We start from the raw sequence: 26380 nt of genomic DNA, 5'->3' as shown, positions 1-26380 counted from the left end.
ACTAGCTCAGAAGGGGGACCTGCTGCAAATGTTTCAGTGATGACTCAATTTCCTAGTACAGGCCAGGCTTTAGGTTTAGCCCTTGAGCCACCTTAAGCAATTCTCCTCCCTCCTTGGTCTTCACAGATACTTCTAGGTAGTTTATTAAGTTACCCTTAACCTAGTGGCTCTCAACCTTTCCAGACTACTGTACCCCTTTCAGGAGTCTGATTTGTCTTGTGTACCCCCAAGTTTCACCTCACTTAAAATCTACTTGCTTATAAAATCAGACATAAAAATAAAAGTGTCACAGCCACACTGTTACTGAAAAATCTTTCTTTTTCATTTTTAACATATAATTACAAAATTGATTGGAATACAAATCTTGTACTTACATTTCAGTGTATAGTATACAGAGCAGTATAAACAAGTCATTGTCTGTATCAAATTTTAGTTTGTACTGACTTCACTAGTGCTTTTTATGTAGCCTGTTGTAAAACTAGGCAAATATCTAGATGAGTTGATGTACCTCCTGGAAGACCTGTGCGTACCCCAAGGGGTATGTGTGTACCCCTGGTTGAGAACCACTGCTTTAACCAACCTACACACATTTCTTAATCCTCCCTCATAAATCAATGCCTCCAGCCTGTTAAGCACAAGGGTTGCCACCCGTTCGGTTTTCATCCGGACAGTCCAGGTTCCGGCTTGTGTGTCTAGGTGCCATTTGACAAGCCCTGATGGCTGTTTTTTTGGATCTTTGGCAACTCTAAGTGGAAGGAAGAAGGTAGCACAGCAGCAGCAGCTGCTGCCGCCTCCAGGGCCAGGCGGCTCATGGTGGAACAGGGTGTGCAGGGACTTCAGGAAGAGATGGTGAAGGGGTGGAGTCTTGGGGGAAGAGACAGGGCAGGGCCTTTGGGGGAAGAGACAAGGCAGGGTGTGGCGTCTCAGTGGTCTGGTTACTGGCCCTTAGAAAGGTGACAACCTTATTAAGCACGTTCCCTGCTCTTTTCTGAATTGGCTGCTCTTACCTAGAGATTGCATTTACCTTGTTGTACAGCTTCATCTTGAAGTTGTGGAAGTAGTACCATTTGTGAGCTTCACTGGAGGGGAGCGTGTTGTACTTCATGACGGCATCATAGCCAAACTTCTTAAACTCACGCTTTTCATTGAAGAGGATGCACGTTGGGGTCTTCACAGTCATGAGCCCGTGCGCCTGTCCCCAGAACATCTGCCGGATTTGATCCGTGTGTGTCGCAAGAGAAAAGCAGTAGCCACTGTAAGACGTGCCAAAATCAATGGCAACAATGAACAAGGACTTGTTTGCCATGATCATGAACTTGAGAGAGGGAGAGACTCCTACACAGCTTGTTAGAACAGACTACTTAAAGTGAAACAGTTTTACAGTTAGCTCTGCAGTATGAAACCCTGCCCCTCCTTTTCAATTGGCTGGGTGGTCACAGCAGACTCTGATGTGGGGGGTGGGGTGGGGAGCCAGGGCTCTCTGAATAAATTCTCCAAGCAGGGGTTGGCCTAACTCTATTGTGGTTTTGAGTTACAACGGAACTTGAAAGCACCAACCCCCTAGTTAGGGCTGCTTTCCCTGCTTGTTTGTGCAAGCAAGAAAGTGCTTGATACTTGGAGCTCTTCCCCCACACTCCTGTGGATCCACTTCCACTTATCCCCTCTCCCTTCTGTCCCCTCCTGTTTGGAAGAGACATCTGCTATTTTAACAGAAGCATGGAGCGAAGCACTTTCCGTAAGCCTGGCGGAGCTCGGCTTGTTTCACACTGCAAGAAGCTAGGTGACAGAACTAGAGCTTCAAAAAAGACCTACAGGTATGTTGGGTAATGGGAACTCAGTGGGTAATCATATCATGTTTAATAGGAGCTCTAATTTTCTGTTTAAAAATACTTGTGAAACTTGCATGCAGAGTTCTTCCTGCTCTCAGGGTTTGCAGCCAGAGACCGCATGTTTTTGTTTGCTAATATTTGTACACTTCAATCCGGGATGAAGAACACAGATTTGAAACCAAAATGACAAGATTCTGCACTTCCCCTGCCCTCTTCCTGTATGAAACCTTAACGTACCTTGATTTTGCCCCATTTGGAAAATTGCCATTTTTGTTTAAAGTGGTTTCACTGCAAAATGATGGTTCCCGCACATACGGCGAGGGGAGAACAGGGTTTGCTTTTTCACTGACCACTGCTGAACTTGACCTTTTCTCCTCATTTGAGTTCACCCGCAGTCACGCACACATGCATCCTGAATCATCCCATGGTCAGCTGCAAAAGCTTGGCCAGTATGTGTTTGTGCAGTAAGTCTTAACTATGGATGGAGCGAAGCTGCACAGTTCAGCTCCAAAGCTGGACTTCCCCTAAAATTTGGGGGTATTTGGATCTGGAGTTTTGGCTCCGATCATTGTACGATGGAGCCTGTTTCAGTTTTAAAAGAGAGGTTTTCAACAGCAGTGACACCCAGTGAAGAGCCAGAGAACTGCTCCTTCCGCTAATGTTAAACAGCAGTTCATGGGCCAGTGGTGGTGTTGAAGCTACAGTCTCACTGAAGGGTATCATTGGTTTCATCCTTGTGTTTTGTTTCATCTCTGAACCCTAGAAGAGAATTATAGACTTGTGGTTGCCACTGGTCCCTGGCTCTCTCATGCTTTATATGGGGGAGATGGGTGTCAGATCCTTGCTCAGTCATTAACTGAATTGCAGGAACATCTTGCACCTCTAAACCTGAGCTGGAAATCTCTCCAGAACAATATTTGGTATTTCTGGTCCTAGGAAGAACCAGGAAACAGAGAAGCATCCATGACACTGAAAAATATCTTTATAATGTTACAACCTATTTCCTCCTTTCTCCTTCCCTAAATGGGATTCTACAAAATAAAAGCGTCTTTAAAAAAAAACAAAAGAAGAAATCTGCTTTAAGCAAAATAGCTAGACAGATTTTTGTCGTAACTCTGAAATGGTTTTAGATTCAGTTTGAGTTTTGAGTGGTGAGTTCTTATTTTATCTTGCCCGGTTCATCCTGCCCCAGTGATTATTGCCATCGTTAACCTGTCTATTTTAAGGTTTTATCCTGCAACCCATCATCGTAGTATCTGAGCACTTTCCACATACAAATCACTAGCAATAGGGAAATCTCGACTGGATTTCATGGAGACTCTGGCACTTCTCTTGCTGGGGTGACTTTGCTTTGAATAGGGTTTTTTTGTTTTTGTTTTTTAGATATTATTAATTTCCTCTTTTTTTCTGTGAGGGTTCGGGTTTACTGGGTAGAAGGTGGTGTTGGTGTTGCCACTCTTGCATTGGGAACGGTTCTAATGAGTTATCTGTCATCCCCGATACATCTGTGCCCCACAGAGGTGAAAGTGAGGCTCCACAAGACAAGAACACGAATTTGGATGGAACCGAGATGGAACAGCGGGTGAAATATGTGGAAGACAAACTCAGGTAAGTTTGGTGATCTGAAATTATATTCCATTTTAGACCCCTACCCTTGGGGCCTCCAAACAATTGTTCATGTTCCTAATGGATCCCTGAGGTTTGCACCATTCTTGTCATTTGTCCTCCTTGCCTTTTATGGAGATGCCGGCCCCTTCTTTGGCTCGACGGACAATGTGCGGCCCTCCTTGTCTCCAGAGCCTCAGAGCTCTGCCTGGGCACCATTGCTTGGCACTGACTCCTAGAGAAAGAGACAGAGAGAGGGTGGCTAAGATTGTCACAGGTCTCCCACATGGCAGGGCAGAGCAGTGATCTCTAAGCCACCAGGCCAAGCAGATATATTTTTAACCATATAAGTCTTGGCTGTTTAGATTTTTTTGCTGAAGGACTGACTAATAATTTTGGGTGGGGCTTTAGCTTTTGCAGATATTACTACTTTTATGGATATTTTATTAATTCTAATCACTTTGCATTATTCTCTGCCCGACGGAAGTGAAATGAATGCTCGATTTGAAGGTATGGAGAAACAACTAGAGGATTTGCAAGAACAGCTCAGGTAAGTGGGGAGGTTCAGGCCTCAATGATAGTGAAAAATATTGTGATTCTTTCTGAAATATCTACCATTCCAAAGAAGTCTTGAAAATTTCCAAGTGTGGTTTTCTCACCAAGTTTACACAGTGCTTGTGGGTGTTGATACTAAAATATCAACATGCCTAGTGATTGGACTAGCTCCATTTCTCTGGCTTGGCATCTCTCTCCGTCAGTGGGGGTTGTGTGAATGGTATGCCTACACAGTGTTGTATGGTTCTTTCCACAAGTCCAGGGAGTGTTTGACGCTGGAGGGTCAGGTCCAGAGGCTGCCACCAATTTCAATTAGTCTTGAAGGGCAAATCTGACAGTGTGATGTAACACCACAGCCTTATTATGCCATGTGATTGGCATCTTGAAATCATGTCATGGGTGTGAGGCAATAGGTTGACTTTTATTTCCATTCCAAAGAATTTTCTAAATAAGTAATACCCCCTTGCACATCAGCAGGACAGAGGATAAAGCCACCCAGCCTGATACAGTAAGGGCAGGTAGTAAACCTATATTTGGCAGGCACTGTGAGTGCAGCTGCCGTTGTACCATACACTGCTCTTGAGGCTAGAGGGAAGGGAGAATCTTGTATACAGTGACCTCCTAACAGTTAATTAAGGGATGTCTTGGACAAGCTCCTAAAGGGAAGGGTAGCAGCTGGGATTCTGGTGAAGGTGGAAAGGGGTGAACTGTGGGGGAGAGAAGAGAGGCAGTACCCTAAAGATGCAATGAATCCTCCTAAAAGTTCAAGAATAGCGATGAACAAATTTCAAACAGGTTGGTTCCAATAAAAGTAATGATGTTTTTTGAGCCTTATCTGAACCCCAAATAACTGTGTTGGAAATTCTGTGAGAATAGGCTGTGATGGGAGATTTCCTGCAACTTCTATGCCTGGTCAGGATGGCATTACAATGACAGCAGCTTCTCTCCACAGCATTTTGGAGCTTCCAATCCCAGCTAGAAGAAGGAAATACAGAGGCAGCCAGGATAAGGGGAGGGGATTGGAAATAGCTAATCAATCTTTTTCAAATCTGAAAGGTTTTTCTTAGAATTTTGTCAAACCCAAGACTTGGTTGATGTAGGACAAAGGTTCAGGTTATTAACAGAAAGTGTTCCATGATACAGAAGTTGGAGTTAAATCCAAATTTCCCCCCAAATTCAGATCAAGTTGGATCCAGAGATTTTGTTCAACCACATATAGTAGGCTAGTTGCAAAGGCCAGATCTAGATCTGAACTTCTCCAAAGTTCAACTTTCTGGGTTTCTGGGTTATTCCCATCTGCATTTCTTTTATTCAACTTGGTTTGTCTCATCTCTAGTCAGGAAGCAGCAAGCAGGATGGATTCCCGTAGTTTCAGATCACCGGAGGCCACCAACAAGAGTGAGAGCTCCACACAGACGTGAGTATTGTTTATCTTTGTTGCTATTCTGTGAATTGCCTCTTCTCCTGGGGCCAGTGACCTTCCTCCCATCTGTCATCTTTGAATTTGTTGGGACTCTACAAACACAACCTTGTAAACAAAATCTATGAAAGTGCATGAAGATAGCAGGCCACACGTCAGTGCTCAGGAAAAGGGGGATTGCCAGGAGAGAGGAACAAGCAGTGTTGCTTGTCCATCAGATGATGTTTATTACCCAAGGTTTTGACACACGGGACCCGAACCTGCTCTTATCAAAGTCAACAGGAGTTTTGACATTGACATCAGTGGGTGCTGGATCATACTCTAGTTTGTAATACACATTACCTTTCTGCTACATATCTGGGCTAGCGAATCCCTGCATTATCTGAATGAATCCCATTTTGTGCCTTGTGAGACAAATAATCATGTCATGGCATTACATTATTGTACGATAACATTGCATCCTCTTACCACAATGCAACAACATCATGTGAGGTGGCAGCAGCATCACATCATTGCAAGGCCATAAATACAGCTGGGACAATAACTGTCCTGTGAGCTGGGCTTGCAGAATAGACTGGTGAGAAGCTGTGACTGTCTCATAACTTCTGGAATGGATGGATAACCCTAGTCTTGCCTTGTGCAACTTTTGATGGTTGCTGATATTTATTTTGTCCATGAATCTGTTTCAGGGAGCTTTCCGAAATGGTCAGCGCAGAAGAGTTTCGTCAGAAGGAGGAAGAGTGTAAAAAGCTGAAAGGAGAGAAAAGAGCCTTGGAGCAAAAGTAGGGTATTTGTGAATATTTCCTCCAGGGCTTATCTTTCTACAAAGACCCTGATCCTTCTCCCAGCACTGTAACGCCTCTATGCCACCTTGGCAGCCAAAGTGTCCCCTCCCCAGATTCTCAGCCTCCATGGGGCATGTGTACTATTGGCTACTGTAAGATGGGGAACTATGGCAGCTCTGTCCCAGTATCCAAGTGCAGATGAAAGAGGCAAGCGCCCACGGAAAAACCCAAGTGCTGTTTAAATCATGCTAATTGCTACTTGTGGAATATCGCTGTGAGAGTGATACTTTTCCAGACAGAATCTGGCACACCTGGATGCTCCCTGGTCAGGCGGATATCAGTTTGGGGTTGGGAAGTACAGAGTGGAGGCTGTGTCTTGTGAATTACATGCCGATTCATAAAGTATTTCTAGATTATTATTAATTATTCTTTTATGAATTTAAAGCCCATTAGTCTTGGTGTGTGTCCTTTGAATCTGGCTCTTTCATTTTAAAATGTATTTTTAATCCCCTTTTGGCCCTAGATTGAACCGTGTCTTGGCCAATGCAATGGGAAGCCATACGTGCTCTGAGAACCTGAATGACCCCTGTCCATTATCAGCTGTGCTGGGGATGTATGACAGGCTCAGGACACATGAATGGGAGAAAGCCAGATGTGCTGCAAGTGGCTCTGACTTCCAAATGATGTATGAAAAAGGTAGCATCATAATTAAGGTTTGTTCCTATTCATATCCTAGAACTCAAATGTATAAAGTCTTGAAAAAATAATAGCACTGTAGGAACCGTCTAATGACCTGGCATTTAGTACTTGCATGATCAAGCAGGTGTGATCCAAGGACCTCTTGCCAACTGGCCGAGGACATAGGGGTACAGGGATCCCCTGGGTTCATCAAAAGAATGTCATGTATGGTCTCTAATGAAAGCCTGTGTCACATGTGACATCATAATCATTGTAAAAAAGAATATGTGAGGAGTTAAGTGTATCTGCTGAAAATTAGGTTCTGTAGGACTGGTAATTGAAGGCAGGTCACTCAAATGTAGCGCACCATGAGACAAACTCTCCAGACAGGAGGAGGGAGATACTTATCTCTCTGGTCGGCCATTGTGTGCCTTACAGTAGAATTCTATTCGCATACTGGGTCAAATGCTCATTAAGTGTTTGCGGAAACTTCAGAAGGAAATTAAGTGACAGAGATAAACAGCAAGGAGTGGGGTGGAGGGAGGGGTAGGACCCACGCTGTTTTCAGCTGAAACTCAAAGGTTTGGCCTAGTATATTTGGGGGTTGCAGAGAGATGCTTTGGCATCCTTCAGTCAGTGAAGACAAGTTCCCAGAGGGCTTGATCTTATCTCAGCCATCCTGGTTGAAAACACTGAGAAAAGGACTTGAAGTAAGCTCTCCTGTAAGAGACGGGGGAATATCTTTTGAGTTTAGTTAAGGCTCTAGCAAGCATGTTATGATTTTGTTTTCTATGTAACTATTTGTTTCCAGTATTCTTACTGACTGTCCTGTGAATCTCTGCGATTTGATAAAAAATGTATTCTTCTTTCACAATCAGTATATCTAAGCGCTGTGTGTTAAGTGGAGTGGTGATCCTGAGTTAAATCTAGTAAGCTGGTATGTACTATTCCTCTGGCAGCAGAGAATCTGAGAGTTCTTTGAGTAGTGTCCCTGTGGGTGCTCCACTTTAGGTGTATCTGCGCCCCTGCGCCTCTAATCAGAGACTTTAAGTAGCAGTGTCCATTTGGCCTGTACATACGCTCTCCCTCCCACATGGTCTGCCTCAAGGCTAAATAGCGTTGCACAGGCAAAGCACCCTCAGTTCCCTCTCAATTGCTTTTGTCCTTGAACAGAACGTGTGGCTTTTACCCAGGGTTTTCAGAACCCACAGCAGTGGCAACTCTTTCACTCTAGGTGGTGTCAGGAATAAATCAATGGGAACACAGCGAGTCTGTCTGATAAATAATTAATACAAGTGCGTATGCTCTATCTAAAAGTGCAGTTTATTAGATTTAAGCACACACCGACGTAAGCAATAGGTTTAGGACATCCCTGATAGTTACCTAAATTTTGAGACCTTATTGAGTAATTAACGGCGGTTCAGCGATGGCCAGTCACCTCCCTGCCGGAGAGTAAAGGTGTCAGGAAAAACATCTCTTAAGATGGGTTCATAGGACTGCTCCAAAGTACACTCTATAGCTAATCCTTTTTATAATTAACTTCTACAAAACACACAAATCATAATGACCCCCTACTGGATCATCACGTTTCCTAACTTTCAATAAACTTCTATATCAAAGGTGGCCAGACACAAGGTCTTCCATCCACTTTTCTTCTTTCAGTCTCAATTATTTACTTTTCTCTGCCCTCCACCCATTCTGATTAGCAGGAACTGCAGCTAGTTTTGACCTTGCCTCTAAAAGCCTGCTTTCAAATTAACCTGTAACTACGTGGTGTTCAATTTTATTATTTCATGCTGGCTGAATGCACATAATATGATTGCTATTAGCTTGATCACATTCTAGGGTGTACACACCCCTCAAATCCAGGGCAACATAGCAGTCCGTTGACTGCTTAACTTCCTTTATATTGGTAGTGGACAGTTAGAGTTCATAGTGATTTGTAGAGTTTCCTTTTCTTTTGTAGTGCCCTTAGAGCTTCTGGTTTTTTGATTGAAAAAAAAAAACCCTTTTTTCTTTCAACCGTTTTCCTCCCGACTTTTGCTGTGGGATCACTCCCATGTTCCCCTGGCTTAAAGAGATGTCTCTCCTGCAGGGAGGCAATCCCAGTGACAGACGGACACACTCATTGTGTCCGGTGCCTTGGAGAGGCACATATTCCCTAGAAGTGCATCTTCTGCCAACAACTAAAGACCAGATCCCGAAAGAACCAGGAGCTGAAGTTAGAACTTCTCCTCATGGAAGGTGCTCTTAGGCTGGCATCTGACCCCTGTCCTGAATCCTCTCCAGGATGAAGATCATCCCCAAAGCCTTCAACCTCCAGGGAGGTGGAAGCGTGGAGAAAGTTGACTGACTCCCCCCACAAAGCCTCCAGTAAATGGTCTGCAAGCCCTCTAGGCAACCCCTTGACCTGCCAGAGGAGATCCCCCTTGCGTTTGCCCACCTTGGCACTGATGGCTCCGAAGCACGGCACCCAGAAATCTCAGGGACCCCACTGTATGAGCTCTTCCTTAGCGCCTAAAGACCCGAAGGGAAAAGCACCGAAGAAGCAGCTCTCCTCGGAGCACACCGCCAATAGTAGGCCATCAGTACCAGTGAGTCAGCACTGGGCATTCCCTGACAGTACCAAGCCCATCAATGGTACCACAGGAGCTCCATTTTTCGAGTGACCTTATCAAATGTCTCCCATAGAGAGTCCACTAGATGTTCCCCTACGGCTTTAGTGTCTAGATCCCCGGAACCTGAGGAAGAAACTTTCAAGGAGGAGGAGGCTAGACTAGAGATGGAAATTATGCCACAGCAAACGTCCTCTTACCAAATGAGGCAGTAATGCCCCGTCCTCCATCACTTGCCAATGACTGTAAGCTCTTCCAAAACCTCACTAAGAGGGTGGCGGATGCACTACAACTTCTCCTGGAGGAGGTGAAAGACTTGAACTATAAATTGTTAGACATACTGCACATTTCCTCCTCTTCGAAAATCACCCTCCCAATCAACGAGGCGCTTATGTACCCTGCCAAGGTCATCTGGCAGACACCAGCCTCCATTGCACCAACATGCAATAGGACTGACAAAAAGTATTATATACCCCCTAAGGAAGCAGACTTTCTCTTCATGCACCCTCAACCTAACTCTATAGTCATGGATGTGGTTAATACACAGGGAAAGCAACATTATACCAAGTGGACCCTTTATAATAGAGATTGGAAGATGCTAGACCTATTTGGACAGAAGGCATACTTGTCTGTGACCTTACTGTTCAGGGTCTCAAAATACCAGGACGTAATAGTTAATTATGACTACATGAATTATGGAAAACTCAACTCCTTTATTGGCCACTTGCCAGAAGCACAAAAGGAGCAATTTCAGGCCATCACCAAGGAGGGCCAGGTAGTAGCAAGAACAACGCTACAGACCACACTGGACACAGCAGCCCACTCAGTCTCAATGGCAGTGGTAATGAGGCGGGCATCCTGGTTGCAGCTTTCAGGGTTGTCAAAGGAAGTGCAGACGATGGTCAAGGACCTCCCGTTCGAAGGGCCCAAACTCTTTGCTGACAAGACAGATGCATTACTCCATCTCTTCAAGGATTCTAGGACCAGACTATGCTCCCTGGGAATCTATACACCAGGAATTGCTTCCAGCTTCTCAGGCATATGATGGCATGCACCTTTGTGACTCCACACAATTGGTTATTCATGAGATGTTTGCAGATGTGGCTCAGATCTGTCTACTCTCTGAACAAGGACGGGCTGAACAAGCTGCTGTTGATGCCCTCTAGGGTCAAATACTCCCTGGACTGGTGGAAAGAACTAGACAATGTCTATGCAGGTATTCCGTTTGCAGAACCCACACTAACGCTGATTCTAAGAACAGACACCTCTCTAATAGGCTGGGGAGCCCACCTAAATGACAGCAAAGTCCAGGGCAAGTGGTTTCCCACAGAAGCAGTTCTCCATATTAATCTTTTAGAATTAAGAGCTGTCAGAAATGACATTCATCAGGGAAACGAAAGTCATGACGGGTAGTATGACCTGCATTTTTTACATAAATTGCCAAGGGGGCGCCAGATCACCCTCCCTTTGCACGGAAGCGCTGAAACTTTGGAACCGGTGCATCCACCACAATGTGTTCCTTTCAACCACTCATGTACCAAGAATACATAATGTGACAGCTGACAGTCTCAGCTGGAATTTCTCACACAATCACAAATGGGAAATGAACCCAGCAGTGCTTCACAACATATTCAACCTATGGGGGACCCCGACAATAGATCTGTTTGCTACTTACCAGAACAAGAAATGCCTCTGCTACTGTTTGAAGGTTAGACTAAAGAAACAGTCCCTGGGGGATGCTTTCTTCTTCCCATGGGGCAGGGAACTATTGTAGGCCTTTCTCCCATTCCCTCTGATGTCCAAGTTCCTGTTAAAGAATGGCAAGAGAAAGCAAAAGTTATACTGATTACCCTACTCCCCTGGCCGAGACAAGTTTGGTACCCATACCTTGCACAGTTGGAAGTATGTCCTCCTATTTCTCTTCATCCCATTCCTCACCTTCTCTCCCAAAACAATGGAAGAATCAAACTTACTGATCCTTCAGCTCCAGGCTCGGCTCCTTCTTGGTTTCAACACTTAGAGAGCGAATGCTCTGAGGAGGTGAAAGAGGTGTTACTATGTAGTAGGAAATCGGTGACTTGTCGTACTTACCTTCAAAAATGGAAACAATTCCAAATTTTGTAAGATTCCAAACAAGCGGACCCAACATCTTCCTCCTTCCCTTTGATCCTAGACTAAATGAGCTGAGAGCTCACACCTTTTGAATTCTAGAATATAAAATACATCTAGCAGCCATAATGGCTTTCCACCATCAAGTGGATGGATGCTCAGTATTTGCCCACCCAACGACATGCAGATTTCTTAAGGGCATGGGAAACCTCTTCCCACACATCAGACCACCCACTCCAACCTGGGACTTCAATCTAGTTCTGAGAACCTTGACTAGACCACCCTTCGAGCCTATGGCCACTTGCTCACTGTTACACCTATGCATGAAGATGGCATTTCTAGTGGCCATGACCTCAGCATGAAGGATGTGGGAAATAGTGGTGTTTTAAAGACCAAGTCATCTTGAGGCCACACCCCAAGTTCCTCCCCAACGTAGCCTTCTTTCATATGAACCTCCCCATATTTTTTCCAAAACCATATTGTGCCAAGAGGGAGACAACACTACACATGCTGGATGTTAGGAGAGCCCTGGCATTGTATTTGGACAGGACTAAGGACTTGAGGAAGTCTTCCAAACTCTTCCTTTAATTCACTGAAAGATCCAAGGGCTCCACAATACTACCTCAAAGACTCCAAATGGGTCTCCAGTTGCATTAACCACTGTTACCGTGAACGTTACGTAACCTGCTGCCTCCATCAGGGATCCACACGCATGCCACAAGATCCATTTCTACTTCGGTTGTGTTTGCTAAAGATGTCCCCATCTCAGAAATCTGTAGGGTGGCAACCTGGGTCTCTGCCTATGCTTTCGCGAGGACTCTTTTTCAGCACCTCAGTGCTATCATCAGTAACAGCCTCCACTCCGAAGCCCCAGCCCTCCATGGGGCATATTGCTGTGGAGTCACCTACTGTGGAGCACCCATAGGAACACTATTCAAAGAAGAAGAGGAAGTTACTCACCTTGTGCAGTAACAATAGTTCTTTGAGATGTGTGTCCCTATGGGTGCTCCATGACCCTCTCTCCTCCCCTCTACTTCGGTGTTTTTGCCCAGGGAAGATTAGCCTCAAGGCAGAGCATGAGGTATGGAGAGCATATGTGTGCACTGAATGGACACTGATACCTAAAATCTCAGATTAGAGGTGCAGGGACTCAGATACACCTACAGTGGAACACCTATACAGATACACATTTTGAAGAACCATCATTACTACACAAGGTGAGTAATTTCCTCTTCTGTAAGTGTTCAGTGAATTAGAGATTGGATGCTCCAGGGTGACGCGTGGAGGACTCAGAAGTTGCTGGGTGCCTCTTGCTAATCTGTACAGAGAAGCAAGGCCTGCGGAGGCCTGGAAAGCAGGGCTTGTGTTGCCAGAGTCTGGGGGAGTCGGGGAGCTGATGCATAGCAGGCACAGACAAGACTTCCTCACGCTAAGGGCCAGTGGTAGCGAGGTGTCTCACAACCCTGGGTAACCCTTGGAAGTCTCACACTAGGGTCAGCTACTCAGTTGTTAGGCCATGCTGGGCTGAAAAATAAGAGCTACGGAATGCCATGGAGACCAACCTAATGGTGCTGAACACGCCTGGCATTCAGATGAGCTGGTTCAATTCCTCGTTGCCATTTCTCACTCCAACTGGGCATCAGTTGAGAGTGTCGCAGCATCTTGTCTGGTTTCCTTGTGACTAGCACTCGGCCATGCCACATAGGAGATTTAGCTTTGATTTCTAATTATTGCTTCAAGGCTGAGTGTATTGGGGAAAAATCAGCATTGTACAATTAAGAGGACAGCACAGATGCACACAAATGGAGTGACTGCTGTCAGAAATGTCTGCACTGATTGTCCAGTGGGCGGTGCCCACACTAGCATTCACTTAATTGAGGCTTTATCTAGAGATTACTGAGATTCTTCAGTCCCTGACAGCTGACTGAAGCATTTTTGCACGTGGATTCAAGGATATTTCTGAGGGAATTCTGCGCATCTGTGGACATGCAGAATTCTTCTGTCCTGCATAATTTTGTTTTTTCCCACATAAAATACATTCTGCCCCAGAAGTGCTGCAGTTCTGCCTTTCGCCCACCAGAGGCTGCTGTGGTGCCAGAACAGCCAGCTGCAAAAGATGGAACTGCAGCACTTCAGGGGCAGAATGTATTTTCTGTTGGGGGGGGGGGGGAATTCTATGCCCAGTGCTGCAGAATTCCTTCAGGAGTAGAAGTTCATCACAGCACCTGCCCATGGAGCCAGGTTTGGACAGAGCGGGGAACACAGGGCTGCTGGGGGGGTCACAGACTGGGGTTCAGAATGGCTAGTCGGGGGGACAGACTGGGTTATGGCCTCAGGTGCTATAGTAGGGTGATAACATTGAGCCTGGGGACGGGAACAGGGGGCTGCAGAGACCGATGGGGATAGCGGGTGCGGGGACAGGGGCAGATGTGCCTGACTGAATTGGAGAGGCTTGGGGTCAGCCAGGCTCTGCATGGGGAGACTTCCCAACTCTCTAACAATCCTACCCCCCCAAAAAAGAACCTTCTCCCACCCATACCTAACACCCTCCAGGTTCACTCCTAGGCTCCTTTCCCCTTCCTCAGTGCCTCCATTATCCCTGACTCCCCCAAGCCTTTGCACTACTTCTGACAGGTGCAGGAAATACAGTTCTGTATTGAAATTTAAATGAAGTACTCAAAGTTCTGCATTAATATGCTTGGTAAGAAATCTATTTGTCAAAAAAAAATTGTTACAGACATACTCGCTGACAGATATTTTTAAATAAATTACCAAAATTGAAACTGGCATGATTATATTGTGTTATTTTGACAAATAAAATATGCAGAATTTTGCAGAATTTTCAAATACTGTGTGCAGAATTTTTTAATCATTTGGTGCAGAATTCCCCCAGGAGTACAAGGTGCATTTCTGTCAGTTGAGGGATGTCACAGTCGATTGACCTCTCTATTGCATGAGTCATATGTCTCTCATGTACCGTACCATGCTTCTAGTTTGGTCCTCTTCATTATTAACAGTGATCTGTGATTATCTTTGCACCCCAGACTGTGTTTTCCATATGTGAAGAAGAGCTGTCACAAAGACTGGAGCGAATTTTTGAACTCCTTGATATTCCAGTTTCAAAGGAAACCACAAGCCTCTTTGACACCCAACAGGTATTTAACATTATAGCGCAGTAGGACTTGGGTAGCAGCGGGAAGCTGGGTAACCTGTTTAGATTCGCCACCGCTTACAGCCTTATGCACAAGAGGGAAATATCTCAAGTGTCCCACAGTTGCTAAAACTGGTTCAGCTCCACCAGTGTGAGCGATGCTGGAAGCCCTAACGTAGACAGGCAGCTACAATGGAAATAACCTGAGCGGGACAGGATGAGTGGAGGGGAGAACTGTGATTCCTTTATGTTTGTAACTGGTATGACAGGAGAATCAGGCTGAGTCATATGTAGTGTGGTAGTGTGACAGATTCATGTTACCAATCTGCCTCAGGCATCAGGTTATCAGGCTGAGGCTGCAGGATTGTTAGAGGAGGAGATGAAGGAGCACACCAAGTGACTAAGTTTTAAAGCTTTATTTATAAAATAACAGTGGTGAGTGCTGTTGATCTCCGACTTGCTTTGGCTTTTGAGAGGATTTTTAAGCCCTGGGTTCTTCTGGGGGCATTTTGTTTAGGGACCTCTGTCCCCCATGCTCTTTGTACCAGTCCAAACCGGCTTTGTGTGGCTTCCTTAGCCTTCCCAAAACACACTGGCTTCAGGGACTCAAAACTGTTGTTTTCCCCCTCACTGGCCTTTACCGTCTCATTAGTTTTTGCAATCCCCTGCAGTCTTGTTCAGCTTACTTCTCTTTTCTCACGGCTGGTCAGGGTTGGAATTCAGGCTCCCGTCTTTCTTGGCTTCAGAGAGTTTGCTTGTGTGCATTGGCCTTGGGCGGCTGGAGTCAACTTCTTATCTGCGGACCTAGCTGGATCATCGAGTTAACCCGTTCCTTTCTCCCCCTTCGGCCTCTCGCAATCTGCAAAGGAATCTTTCGCTCCACACTCACACCTTGAAGCTCTCCCAAAATCCTTTCCCATGCATATGCATATATAGGCGTTAGCAATATACAATGCTGGTGGTTACCCAGGGGATCCCATGGGGGACAATTTTACTGTGACTGTGACAGTAGGTCACATGACTGAGAGAGAATAATCCTGTCATTGACTGACTGGAATGCACATACAAGAGTTAGAAATCTCCTTCCAACCCCATGTCCCAGTCTGGGCATTTGCCCAAACCTTTGGAGCTGGAAGTTTCCAAATCACTGTTTGGAAATATTTGTCTCTCTGAACAGGGCCTATAATCAGGAATTTGATTATTCCCATTTCATATCAGCTAACTCAGGCTGTTCTTTGTTTCCTTTGTAGCTGTCCCCTGAGCTGACAAGAGATATAAAGAATCACCTTAAAAATCTCTATTTTAAATATGGAGAAGACTTTTACCAAGCCAAGATTTGGGTGAGTAAATACCAAGCCTGGGAAAGGGGTTCCATTTCCACACATTTCTGTGAAACTCATGGTATTAAAAGACACACCATTGAGTTCTGTGCTGTATCGTCCACTTCTACGATGGGGGTGGGATTCACCAAACTCCAAGAATTTTCCTGTCCAGCCCCTCCCTTTTACTCCTCTTTCCGCCCCCCTCAAAGCTGACATTGTGGAAACCCCTCTGGCTGAGGAGCTCTGGATGCTCCTCCCTTCACACCGCACTGATACCACTCCTTACATCAGTCAGAAGGGACTCATAGAGTGTCTATATCTGGTTTCCATGTTGGGTCATGAGAGGTGGACATATGCTACCTTGTGTTATGTGGAATTGGGAAAACAGTAAGTGGGTGGAACCCAAGTTTCAATAACCATATTCCAACTCTACAAGACCAGACTCTGTCCTGTTTCTTGTGGTAAAAGTCTATATGGGCTGCAATGGAGCTGCTTCATCACTTTGCAGCTCTTCTTTCTCCTGTCACCTGCAAAGCTCTGTTTGGATATGGGGATCAAAGGCAGCCCATGGATACTGGAATTCTACCAGGCCCCGGAACCTACAACTTCTCTGGATGGGAGATCAGAGAAAATAAAGGATCCTCAGACATGCCTTTCCCACTACCATCAATTCTGGGTTAGGAATTCAGTTACTGATATTAGTCCATATTTAGAAGCAGCAAAGTGAGTCAACGAGTGGTGGTAGAGTCTGCTTAATAATTATCATTACATCGCAGAGCACATAAGATAATAATCACTGTCCTCGCTTTATTTTCAGCCTGTTCTTTCTCCTGATCTACAGAAGTTTCAGCCACTTGTAAAGTTCACAGCAGAGTGCTACAAAATTTACTGTTTGTTGCTTCTTCAGAACCCGCCCATTAAACCTTTGTGGCCCACAAATAGAATTCCCACAGTTTACATAGAGCATGTGGACAATAAAGAGATAGAAAGTTGTATGTCAATAACCTTTCTGTGGCCAGTGCTGACCTGTGGGGGAAAGATATTTAGAAAGGGTGTAATCTATGATTAAAAGTAATGGCTGTTTGGAGTCAAATTATACCCCTGTGTCAAAAAGCAATAAAAAGCAAGTAAATCTGCAGCCTGGTGGTATGTGTCTTTTTTTTATCCAGTAAATGCCTGGGTATTAGCTCTTGTAATTTAGCTTTGGAGAGGGGAAGACAGGAGAGTGTAGGATTTACAAATAGGGTATTAAACATCTCCAGATATCTCATGGAAAACATTTTTCTTAGAAATAGTTTTGCTCCTGCATGTCTCAAATTGTAGGTACTTATCATCCCTGATTACTTCCAAGTGTCATTTGTGTGAAAACAGAATCTCCATTTTTAAATTATCTGCTGCTTGTTCTCCACAGTTGGAAGTCACATTGTCACAATATCTCCACAATAACCAGGATCGTGCCTTCTGCTAGAGAATAAGCAGCATGAGCCAATAAAGATGAGCTGTTAGGAGTAGGGTGAGCAGATGTCCTGTTTTTAAAGGGACAGTCCCATTTTTTGGGACTTTTTCTTATATAGGCACCTATTACCCCCCACACTCTGTCCCGTTTTTTCACAGTTGCTATCTGGTCACCCTAGTTAGGATCAAGTACCCTGTTTACATGAAAATATCCTTACTAATCAAGAATGAGGAAAGGGAAATGCAGGATACGGAAATATAAACCTTGAGTTCCAGGACTCACTAAACTCACCAGGATCACAGAGATCAAAGGCTGAGTATGAATAAATGACCAGCTGTAAATGTCAAAGGGTGATTGGAGCCCAATAGAAATGCAGCCTCAGCTCCTGTCCGCCCATCACAGCCTAGCTGCTCTGATGAAGTGCTAGGTTTAACTAACCCTTCCACTATCTGTAACATTTGGTCCCCTATTCCTGCCCCTCTTCTTGATCCCCAGGTTGGATAGGGTGGGCGGGGAGCAGAGTGCATACAGAGGGGAAAAACGGGGGATGGGGGAATAAGAGTGTGTGTGTGTTTTGGAGAGAGAGAAAATCTTCCCTCTCACCAGCCCAGCCTCACCTCCCTGATCCTAAAGGGCAATATCCCACCAATGCTCCAGAGACCCTGCCAATGTATGCTAGGGTCTTTCTGATCCCCAGATTGTGCTATCAGTTTAGCTCTGTGTTTGTGAGTAATAATTGACCATCATTAAGAACCATTTATACCAGAGCGGCAAGTCAGCCCAAGTTCGATGTGTGCTGTGGTTTTTAAATAATTAAATCAAATGTATTCAATCATTTCAACCTTATTAAGAACAAAATTCTGATTAATTCTAGGTCCTCCCTCCAGTGCAATCAGCAACACTCATGTGACCTGTGGGGCCTAGGGCAGCCCTCACTGAAAATGCCAAGGTCAGGGCAGGCTGCAAAAAGGAGAGAGATGCTCCCAAGACTGGGGGGTAACACTGATGTTAAACTCCCCAACCAGTCACAAACTGTGCTCCTGATCCCCCACACTGGTTATCAAGAAGCAAAAAAAGAAATCACACAGCCCCCTTATTGCATTCCAGTTCACTGACTCACCGTCAGCACATAGGTCCAGTACAGTGAGAAGTTACTTAAAAACTCTGCTCACTAATACAAAATGTTGTTCTGACCCCAAAGGGTCAGTCACATTACCAGGCCAATATTAGTTTGGATCTTTCCCCAAATACCACGCTGCCAGCCAATCCTTTAGTGTCTAAAACCAAAGGTTTATTATAAAGAAAAAAGAAAGAACAAGAAGAGAGTTGTTAAATGATAAAGCACTCAGATACATACACAGACTTCAAAGTCCGTATATCAGGTTCTTAGCAATATTGGTGAGTTTGCTGGCTTGAAAGTCGCTCTGGAACACATCCACAGCTTAGATGGGCCATTCAGTCCTTTGTTCAGAGCTTCAGTTTGTAGAAAAGTTACTCCAGAGGTAAGAAGCAGGAATGAAGACAAAATGGAAATGATGTAGCTGCCTTTTATAGTCTTTTGCCATGTGGGCTGTACTTCTTTTGTCCCAAACATAAGCTGCGCAGCACATGGCATGGAAGCCTTAGAGTTCTCTGTCCACAGGCATACCACATGCCCTGCTGACTCATGAGGTATATTCGCTGGTTCCTTTCAATGGGTTCATTGTACAGTTGATGACCCTTGATGGGCCATCGACTAGGCTGAGCACTGGTGATACCAATCTGTCTGGGGGCATCACCTAGATGCACAGCACAAGTTTGAAATACAACTATACCATACGTATCTATAACTCACAATACACAGATGATACAAACATATAAACAATACTATCATACTTGGCAAATCATAATATTTTCACAAATATCTTACATGGCATATCTGGTCAGATTCCTTGCAATTTTATAATATTGGTATCACTAATATTATAAATGGTCTCCCATATTCCATACAGCCTCACAACTCAGTTGCCTCCTAAGAATCTGGACAGTGTCTGAGGTTACAAGAGGAAAGTATATAATAGTTTGTACTCTGATTGCAGCATCCTGAACAATCCAAAGGCTTCATCCAAGCATTCCAAAGTGCTCCTCAAATACCCCTCTGAGGTAAATATTCTCCACATTTTACTGATGGGAAGCTACACCACAGAGTGATAAATGCCCAGGGCCAAAACTTTCAAACTTGGGTGCCTAAAATTAGGCAACGCAGTGCACAGTTAGGCATCTAAGAGGCCTGATTTTCAATTTTGTGCACATCCACAACTCCTGCTGCAGCCAATGTGAGCTGCAGGTACTCCGTACCTCTGAAAATGTTAAATGCCTAAATACGAATTAAGATGCCTAACCTTGGGTATGCACATTGGAGAATTTTGGTTGTGGTGACTTTGCACCAGGTCACACAGATCTTCTGACTTTCACTTTGGGGCATTAACCCTCAAAGTCCTGTATCTATTGTATTTGCTCAAACAGACATCTGAGCACAGAAAGCTGGCATTGCTGGTGCTACATAAATCTGTGTTAGTGTACTATCAGTGTATCTGAGCTCTCCTAGAATTATATAATGGCTGTGACAATTGCAGATTGCTCTCTGTACAGACCCATTACTATGTACAGAGCACTAAATATTGGTATATTGATAGAGCAGCTGGCCGACTGCCTAATTCACCGTAAATCCTTTCTTTCTGTTTCCAGATCTAGGTCCCAAGATCATCGCAAACATTGGTCTCGCTCGCTTAAGAGGGCGGGTGGGTACTAAACTTTTATTCTAAGGTTGTTTCCCAATGATTGTATGGGAACCTAGGAGTTGGTTACAGTGAGAGCATTTAGACTGGAATAAGTGCCAGAGAAAGCTGAAATGTTGTTTTTTACAGTCCCTATTTAGACTGGGGAATTGAACAGCTGTTGCATTACATTTTTTATTTTTATTGAAATTTTGAAATCAAAGCCAGTCCCATCTCTCTGTACCATTTGGTATGTGTTCAGTATATTTGGGTTTTTTTCCGTAAAGACTTTTTCTGCTTTTTCTTGTGGGATGTAAGCTGTACATCCTTAATTGTAAAAATAAATAAATAAAATTAAAAAATTAAAAAGTAAACTGCATTGTCCGGTAAGTTAACATTGAGCACCTTGGTGTCTCAAGGTGAATGTGGCTAATTATTTGTGTATGTTCTTTAGTTAGGTCAATATTATGAGAAGAAACAGTACAGAACTTTCTCATTTGGAGGAAAATGTTTTAAATACACAACTCTGCTACTGGAAGTTCTGTCTATCTGATGAGACCTAAAACAGACCATGGCTGCTCCAAGATCATGAAGAGACAAAAGCTCTTAAAATCATAGTGTCCTGGCTGTTACCAATGCATACCTTTAGCAGCTTCAACTTGGAAAAGTTAGTCTTTATTTCTCCTCCTAAAAATGAACATTGTGTTGCTGACACAGAATGTGATCCATGTTCCACCCCACAGGCAGCTGCGTTTCAGTTGAGAGTGAGTGATCTCTTATAAGGGGATCCTTTTGGGATCCTGCACAATGAAAGGTGCTTTAGAAATGTCAGTTATGTTTGTATTTATTTGTCCTAGTTTGAATTTTCGCACCGTTGAGCTACACAGTGATGTAGTGATATACTGTCGTTGTTCAACAAGTACCACCGTGTGTCCTCTAAGCTGAGGGCACATGTGAGCCCTTGCAACACGTACACATGGCATGTCTCTGCCCCCTCCTACCCAGTGACTGTTACTGCATGTATTAAATAAATGTGTTAGTCTCTAAGGTGCCACAAGTACTCCTCGTTCTTTTTGCTGATACAGACTAACACGGCTACCACTCTGAAACCCTTTTTCCTTGGGTTACTGTACTATTCAGTTTATACTCCAATCCTGAAACAGGCAGCCCAGTTGCTCTGTACTAACCAGGTATACGAGTGGAGTTCTAGCAGTATTTTAGCCTAAGATAGATGGTATAAGCAGGGCACATTTACATTTTAAACTATATGTAGGAGCTTTATAGATGCTCAGAAGGAACTGAAATTTGCTTTTGTACCCTGTGTGGCACATTCCGTCCTTTCTTAGGTCAGTGACTTCAGGAACTTACAAAGATGTTACAGCCGTTTTGGTGGACAAATTTTACAATGCCATGAAACCATTCTTAAATCTGGAGCATGATTTTCCTTCTCCGGGAATGTTTTGTGAAATTGTCTATATTGCCAAGTGTACTGTAAATACAAATCACCAACATCTGTCCCTCTAGCTCAGAAACCTAACTGTCCTTAAATCCTTGTTAACAAACTGCAATATTGGTAATGACACAGACAACTCCTATCCCCACCCAAATAAGACAGTCAGTTTGAATTGCATCTTGTACAGTAACACTCCACTTTAGTAGAATGTCCTTTAACTTCTGAGATGTTTTCTTACAAGGCTAAGGAGGACTTGTTTGGCTTTATGGCTTGTAGTCAGAGACTGACTTCATTCTTATCTCACTGATTTTAGCTTGTAGTAGTACATCTGCTTAATGTAACAAAACACTTTATCATCTTAGATCCATCAATAGTAGAGACCAAGGGGAAACATTACATTAAATTATGTAAAAGATTCTGATGGGATGAGTGAGGGTGTGATTGAACCCGGGCCTCTTCCTTATATTTATTTATTGTTTATAGGCTTTACTATGGAGCTCATCACTGTAGTATCTGAGCACCTCACAGGCATTACAGGACTTATCCTTGCAACAACGCTCTGAGGTAGGGCAAGTATTATCTCCATTTTACTGCTAAGGAGAATGAGGTAAAGGGAGGTTGTATGACTTCTCCAGGGTCTCACACATCAGGGAGCATAATGTAATAAAATCTCATTCCATGGGCAAGTTAGTGATAGAAAGATAAGGGAGATGTAATTTGATTCATAAAAATCTACAGAATCATAATTTCAGTGGTGTCACCTGGCGTATCAGCAGGGACTCGCTACCTCTCCAGCTCCTCCGGTCAGTGGAAATTTTGATAAACCAGTGTCATCGGAAATGGGTTGAGTTGGGAATCATTTGGAAGCCCTTTCTCCCACAAACACAATGATACCAAACGTAAACAGCCCAGAACAATTACACAGATATATATTTGAGAAAATGTTTAAAAATCAACTTTTTAAGTTGTACTTTAACACAGGGATACATTGCTTACATAAAAAAGACATTGATCTTTGGTAATCCTAGGGAAGTTAGCCTTGATATGTAGGACTGAAAACATTTATTCATCAAGTCATCATCAGTGTCACCTCCATCTAAGGCACCACTGCTAGACACGTTGTCGTGCTCATTAACTGATAGGAAACAAAGGGTAGGAATAAATGGTCAGTTTTGAGAATGGAGAGAGGTAAATAGTGGTGTCCCCCAGGGATCTGTATGGGGACCAGTCCTAGTCAACATATTAATAAATGATCTGGAAAAAGGGGTAAACAGTGAGGTGGCAAAATTTGCAGATGATACAAAACTACTCAAGATAGTTATGTCCAAAGCAGACAGCGAAGAGCTCCAAAGGGATCTCACAAAACTGGGTGACTGGGCAACAAAATGGCAGCTGAAATTCAATGCTGATAAATGCAAAGTAATGCATATTGGAAAACATAATCCCAACTATACATATAAATGATGGTGTCTAAATTAGCTGTTACCACTCAAGAAAGAGATCTTGGAACAGGGCCGCCCAGAGGGGGGGGCAAGTGGGGCAATTTGCCCCAGGCCCCGGGCTCCGCAGGGGCCCCGCGAGCCTTGGCCAGGCTGTGGTCCAGTCTTCGGCAGCATTTTGGTGGCATTTTGGCGGCGGCTCCTTCAGTGCTGCCGAAGACGCAGAGCAACTGAAGGGCCCCCCACCACTGAAATGCCGCCGAAGACCCGGACCGTCACGGGGTGAGTACAAGTGCCGCAGCCAGGGCCGGAATCGGGCCCCGCAACGTCCCAAAGGAGCTGCTGCCGAAGTCCCGACACTGTCTTCAGCGGCAGCTCAATCGCTGCCATGGAGGAAGGTCCCTCCGCCGAAGTGCCGCCGAAGGCACCGGCAGCCGATTGAGCTGCCGCCAAAGTCCCGGCATTGTCGGCGGCAGCAGCTCAATCGTTGCTGCTGTCTTTGGCGGCATTTTGGCGGAGGGACCTTCCTCCGCGGCAGCGATTGAGCTGCCGCCGAAGACAGCGGCGGGACTTCAGCGGCAGCTCCTTCAAATCAGGCCCCGTGGTGCCTAAAGCTGGCCCTGGCCGCAGCTCCCCCGCTTTGCCACAGGCCCCCTGAATCCTCTGGGTGGCCCTGTCTTGGAATCATTGTGGATAGTTCTCTGAAAACATCTACTCCATGTACAGCAGCAGTCACAAAAGCTAACAGAATGTTGGGAATCATTAAGAAAGGGACAGATAACAAGACAGACTATTTCATATTGCCTCTATATAAATCCATGGTACGCCTACATCTTGAATGCTGTGTGCAGATGTCACCCCATCTCAAAAAAGATATATTGGAATTGGAAAAGGTTCAGAAAAGGGCAACAAAAATGGGGGGGCGGACTGCCGGTCGCTGTGAGGGCGGCAGTCAGGCAGCCTTCAGTGGCATGCCTGTGGGAGGTCCGCTGGTCCCGCGGCTTCAGCGGCAATTCGGCGGCAGGCACGCCAAAGGTGCGAGACCGGCAGCTCACCCACAGAAATGCCGCCGAATCTGCATAACCAGCGGACCGCCCGCAGGCATGCCACCAAAGGCCACCTGACTGCCGTGCTTGGGGCGGCAAAAAACACAGAGACGCCCCTGCCAACTCTAATGATTTTGTCACAAGTCTCATGATAATTATTGCTTTCCTTAAAGCCCCAGCTCCTGGAGTCAAGTGGATATGTGATGATTTCCGCCTTCATTCTTAAAGAAAAATGAAGTTTCTAGCCCTCGTTGCTGTGGAGAAAGCTTCAAAATGTGACCCCTTTCCACCCTAAAGCTTCAAAAAGCAGAAGGCAAATAAAAAGAACACCATATCTATTATATTTACATAATCTCATTATTTTAAAGCCAATCTCATGATTTTTGGTGAGCCTGATTCATGATTTTTGGGCAATTGAGTTTGGCAATACTGTGAAAGTGACTTGAAAGTGTCAGTTTCACTCCTGTTTAAGGTCAGTTTCTAGTCTATTATTTGTAGTGGGGTAATACCCCTAGAGCCCCAGGAAAGTGCAGTATAAACTCATGAGGCCTTGCCCTAGTAGAATGTTTCCAAAAGTTAAATGATCTATTCCAAATTTGGTGAACTGCAAAAAAGTGATAGAAAGTAATCTAGATTTTTCTACAATTATTTCAATTGTTGCATTCAAGAGTTAGTAACAAAGTAAGAATATACATTACAATTTTAAACCTAACCAGTGCCCCTTAAGTGACTTGACACTCAATCACTGTTAGTATTACAGCTGAGTGGGTCTAATAATTCTTTATTTTTCTTTCTTTATATAGGAACTAGATACAATGCTCCTGTCAGCTAATTTCTAAGTTATCTGCAAAAAACCTAGTTTTCAGGTGCCAAAGTAGCCCCAAATCGCTGTTAAAGTTGTCCCCCCCACACACATACACCCCTACCAAAATCTGAAAAGGCGCCCCTGAAGTTGGATGCAGAGATTTTGTTCAACCAAGTACAGTAGGCTATCTGCAAAGGCCAGATCTGGACCAAAGTTCAGGTTTCTGGGTTTTGGTTTGTTCCCATCTGTTTCTTTTATTCAACTTGGTTTGTCCTATCTCTAGTCAGGAGGTAGCAAGCAGGATTGATTCATGTTGTTCCAGATCGCAGAAGGCCACCAGCAAGAGTCAGTGCTTTGCTCAGAAGTGAGTATTGTGTATTTTTGTTGCTATTCTGTGAATTGCTTCTTCACCCTCCTCCCATGTGTCTCGTACAGGGGTTCTCAAACTTCACTGCACCACGACCCCCTTCTGACAACAAAAATTACTACAGGACCCCAGGATGGGGGACCGAAGCCTGAGCCCGCCCAAGCCCCGCCACCTTGGGGGGGGAGGGGGAGAGACGCAAAGTCAAAGCCCCCCAACCCCAGGCTGGGGAGCAAAAGCCAAAGCCCAAGGGCTTCAGCCCCAGGCAGGGGGCCTGTAACCTGAGCCCTGCTGCCCAGGGCTGAAGCTCTTGGGCTTGGGCTTTGGCCCCGGTCCCCAGAAAGTCTAAGCCAGCCCTGAAGACCCCATTAAAATTGGGTCGCAACCCACTTTGGGGTCCTGACCCACAGTTTGAGAACCACCGGTCTAGTACATCTTGTTTGGAGTCTACAAACACAACCTTTTGAACAAAATCCATGAAGGTACATGAAGACAGCAGCCCATACTTTAGTGCTCAGGGAAAGGGGATTGTCAGGAGAGAGGAACAAGCAGTGTTGCTTGTCCATCAAAAGATGTGCTGAACCTGCTCCTAACAAAGTCAATGGGAGTTTTGAAGTTGACATCAGTGGGTGCTGGATTAGACCATAGTTTGTAATACACATTACCTTTCTCTTACATATCTGGGCTAGCGAATCCCTGCAGTATCTAAATCAGGGGTTTCAAACTCAGTTTACCTTAGGGCCAGTGCCAGTCCCCAAATCCTCTCAGCGGGCCAATAATGTCACTGAAGATGGTGTTCAGAAAAGAAAACGTTTATATTCTATTTTTTTATTTCGAATTTCTTAGAAATAATAAAACTGTCATACAACTTTATACAATTCTTTGCCTGCCAGAGAGTTTTTAGTGTTTGCCAGACACCTGGCAACACTTCAGTTCTGTCAGTTTGTTGATGTTTGGCCTCCATGACTGAGCAGTTGAAACCTTCAGGATTG

At 44.6% G+C, this 26380-nt stretch overlaps 2 protein-coding genes across 2 annotated transcripts in view; one reads left to right on the top strand and one right to left on the bottom strand.

The window, feature by feature from the left end:
- LOC112115901 (heat shock 70 kDa protein 12A-like) overlaps positions 1–1398 on the bottom strand; it is a 14038-nt gene extending 12640 nt beyond the window's left edge. Inside the window, exon 1 of the mRNA XM_024213118.1 lies at positions 1025–1398. Within this exon, the coding sequence (XP_024068886.1) occupies positions 1025–1312 (288 nt within the window). The 5' untranslated portion in view covers positions 1313–1398. The remainder of the gene's footprint in view (positions 1–1024) is intronic.
- Positions 1399–1510: 112 nt separating this feature from the next.
- On the top strand, positions 1511–17181 carry LOC112115904. Its single transcript, XM_024213125.3, has 9 exons — positions 1511–1814; positions 3348–3437; positions 3922–3984; positions 5326–5406; positions 6099–6191; positions 6718–6907; positions 14641–14751; positions 15998–16087; positions 16887–17181. The coding sequence occupies exons 1-9, from the start codon at positions 1717–1719 to the stop codon at positions 17136–17138; spliced, it is 1068 nt and encodes a 355-aa protein (XP_024068893.1). The 5' UTR covers positions 1511–1716; the 3' UTR covers positions 17139–17181.
- Positions 17182–26380: the final 9199 nt, after the last annotated feature.

Source organism: Terrapene carolina, unplaced genomic scaffold, assembly GCF_002925995.2.
Source record: "Terrapene carolina triunguis isolate 2854851 unplaced genomic scaffold, T_m_triunguis-2.0 Scaffold1018, whole genome shotgun sequence".
Classification (NCBI taxonomy): Eukaryota; Metazoa; Chordata; order Testudines; family Emydidae; genus Terrapene; species Terrapene triunguis.
Note: the sequence above shows the minus strand (reverse complement) of the source record. Positions and strands in the feature narration are given on the sequence as shown.

What these genes read in the sequence shown, in the direction of transcription:
- LOC112115904 (XM_024213125.3), top strand. Translation starts at nt 1,717, where the DNA reads ATGGAGCGAAGCACTTTCCGTAAGCCTGGCGGAGCTCGGCTTGTTTCA. An exon ending in AGTGAGAGCTCCACACAGAC is followed by an intron (nt 5,407 to 6,098) that starts GTGAGTATTGTT and finishes AATCTGTTTCAG; the next exon opens with GGAGCTTTCCGAAATGGTCA. An exon ending in GCCTCTTTGACACCCAACAG is followed by an intron (nt 14,752 to 15,997) that starts GTATTTAACATT and finishes TTTCCTTTGTAG; the next exon opens with CTGTCCCCTGAGCTGACAAG.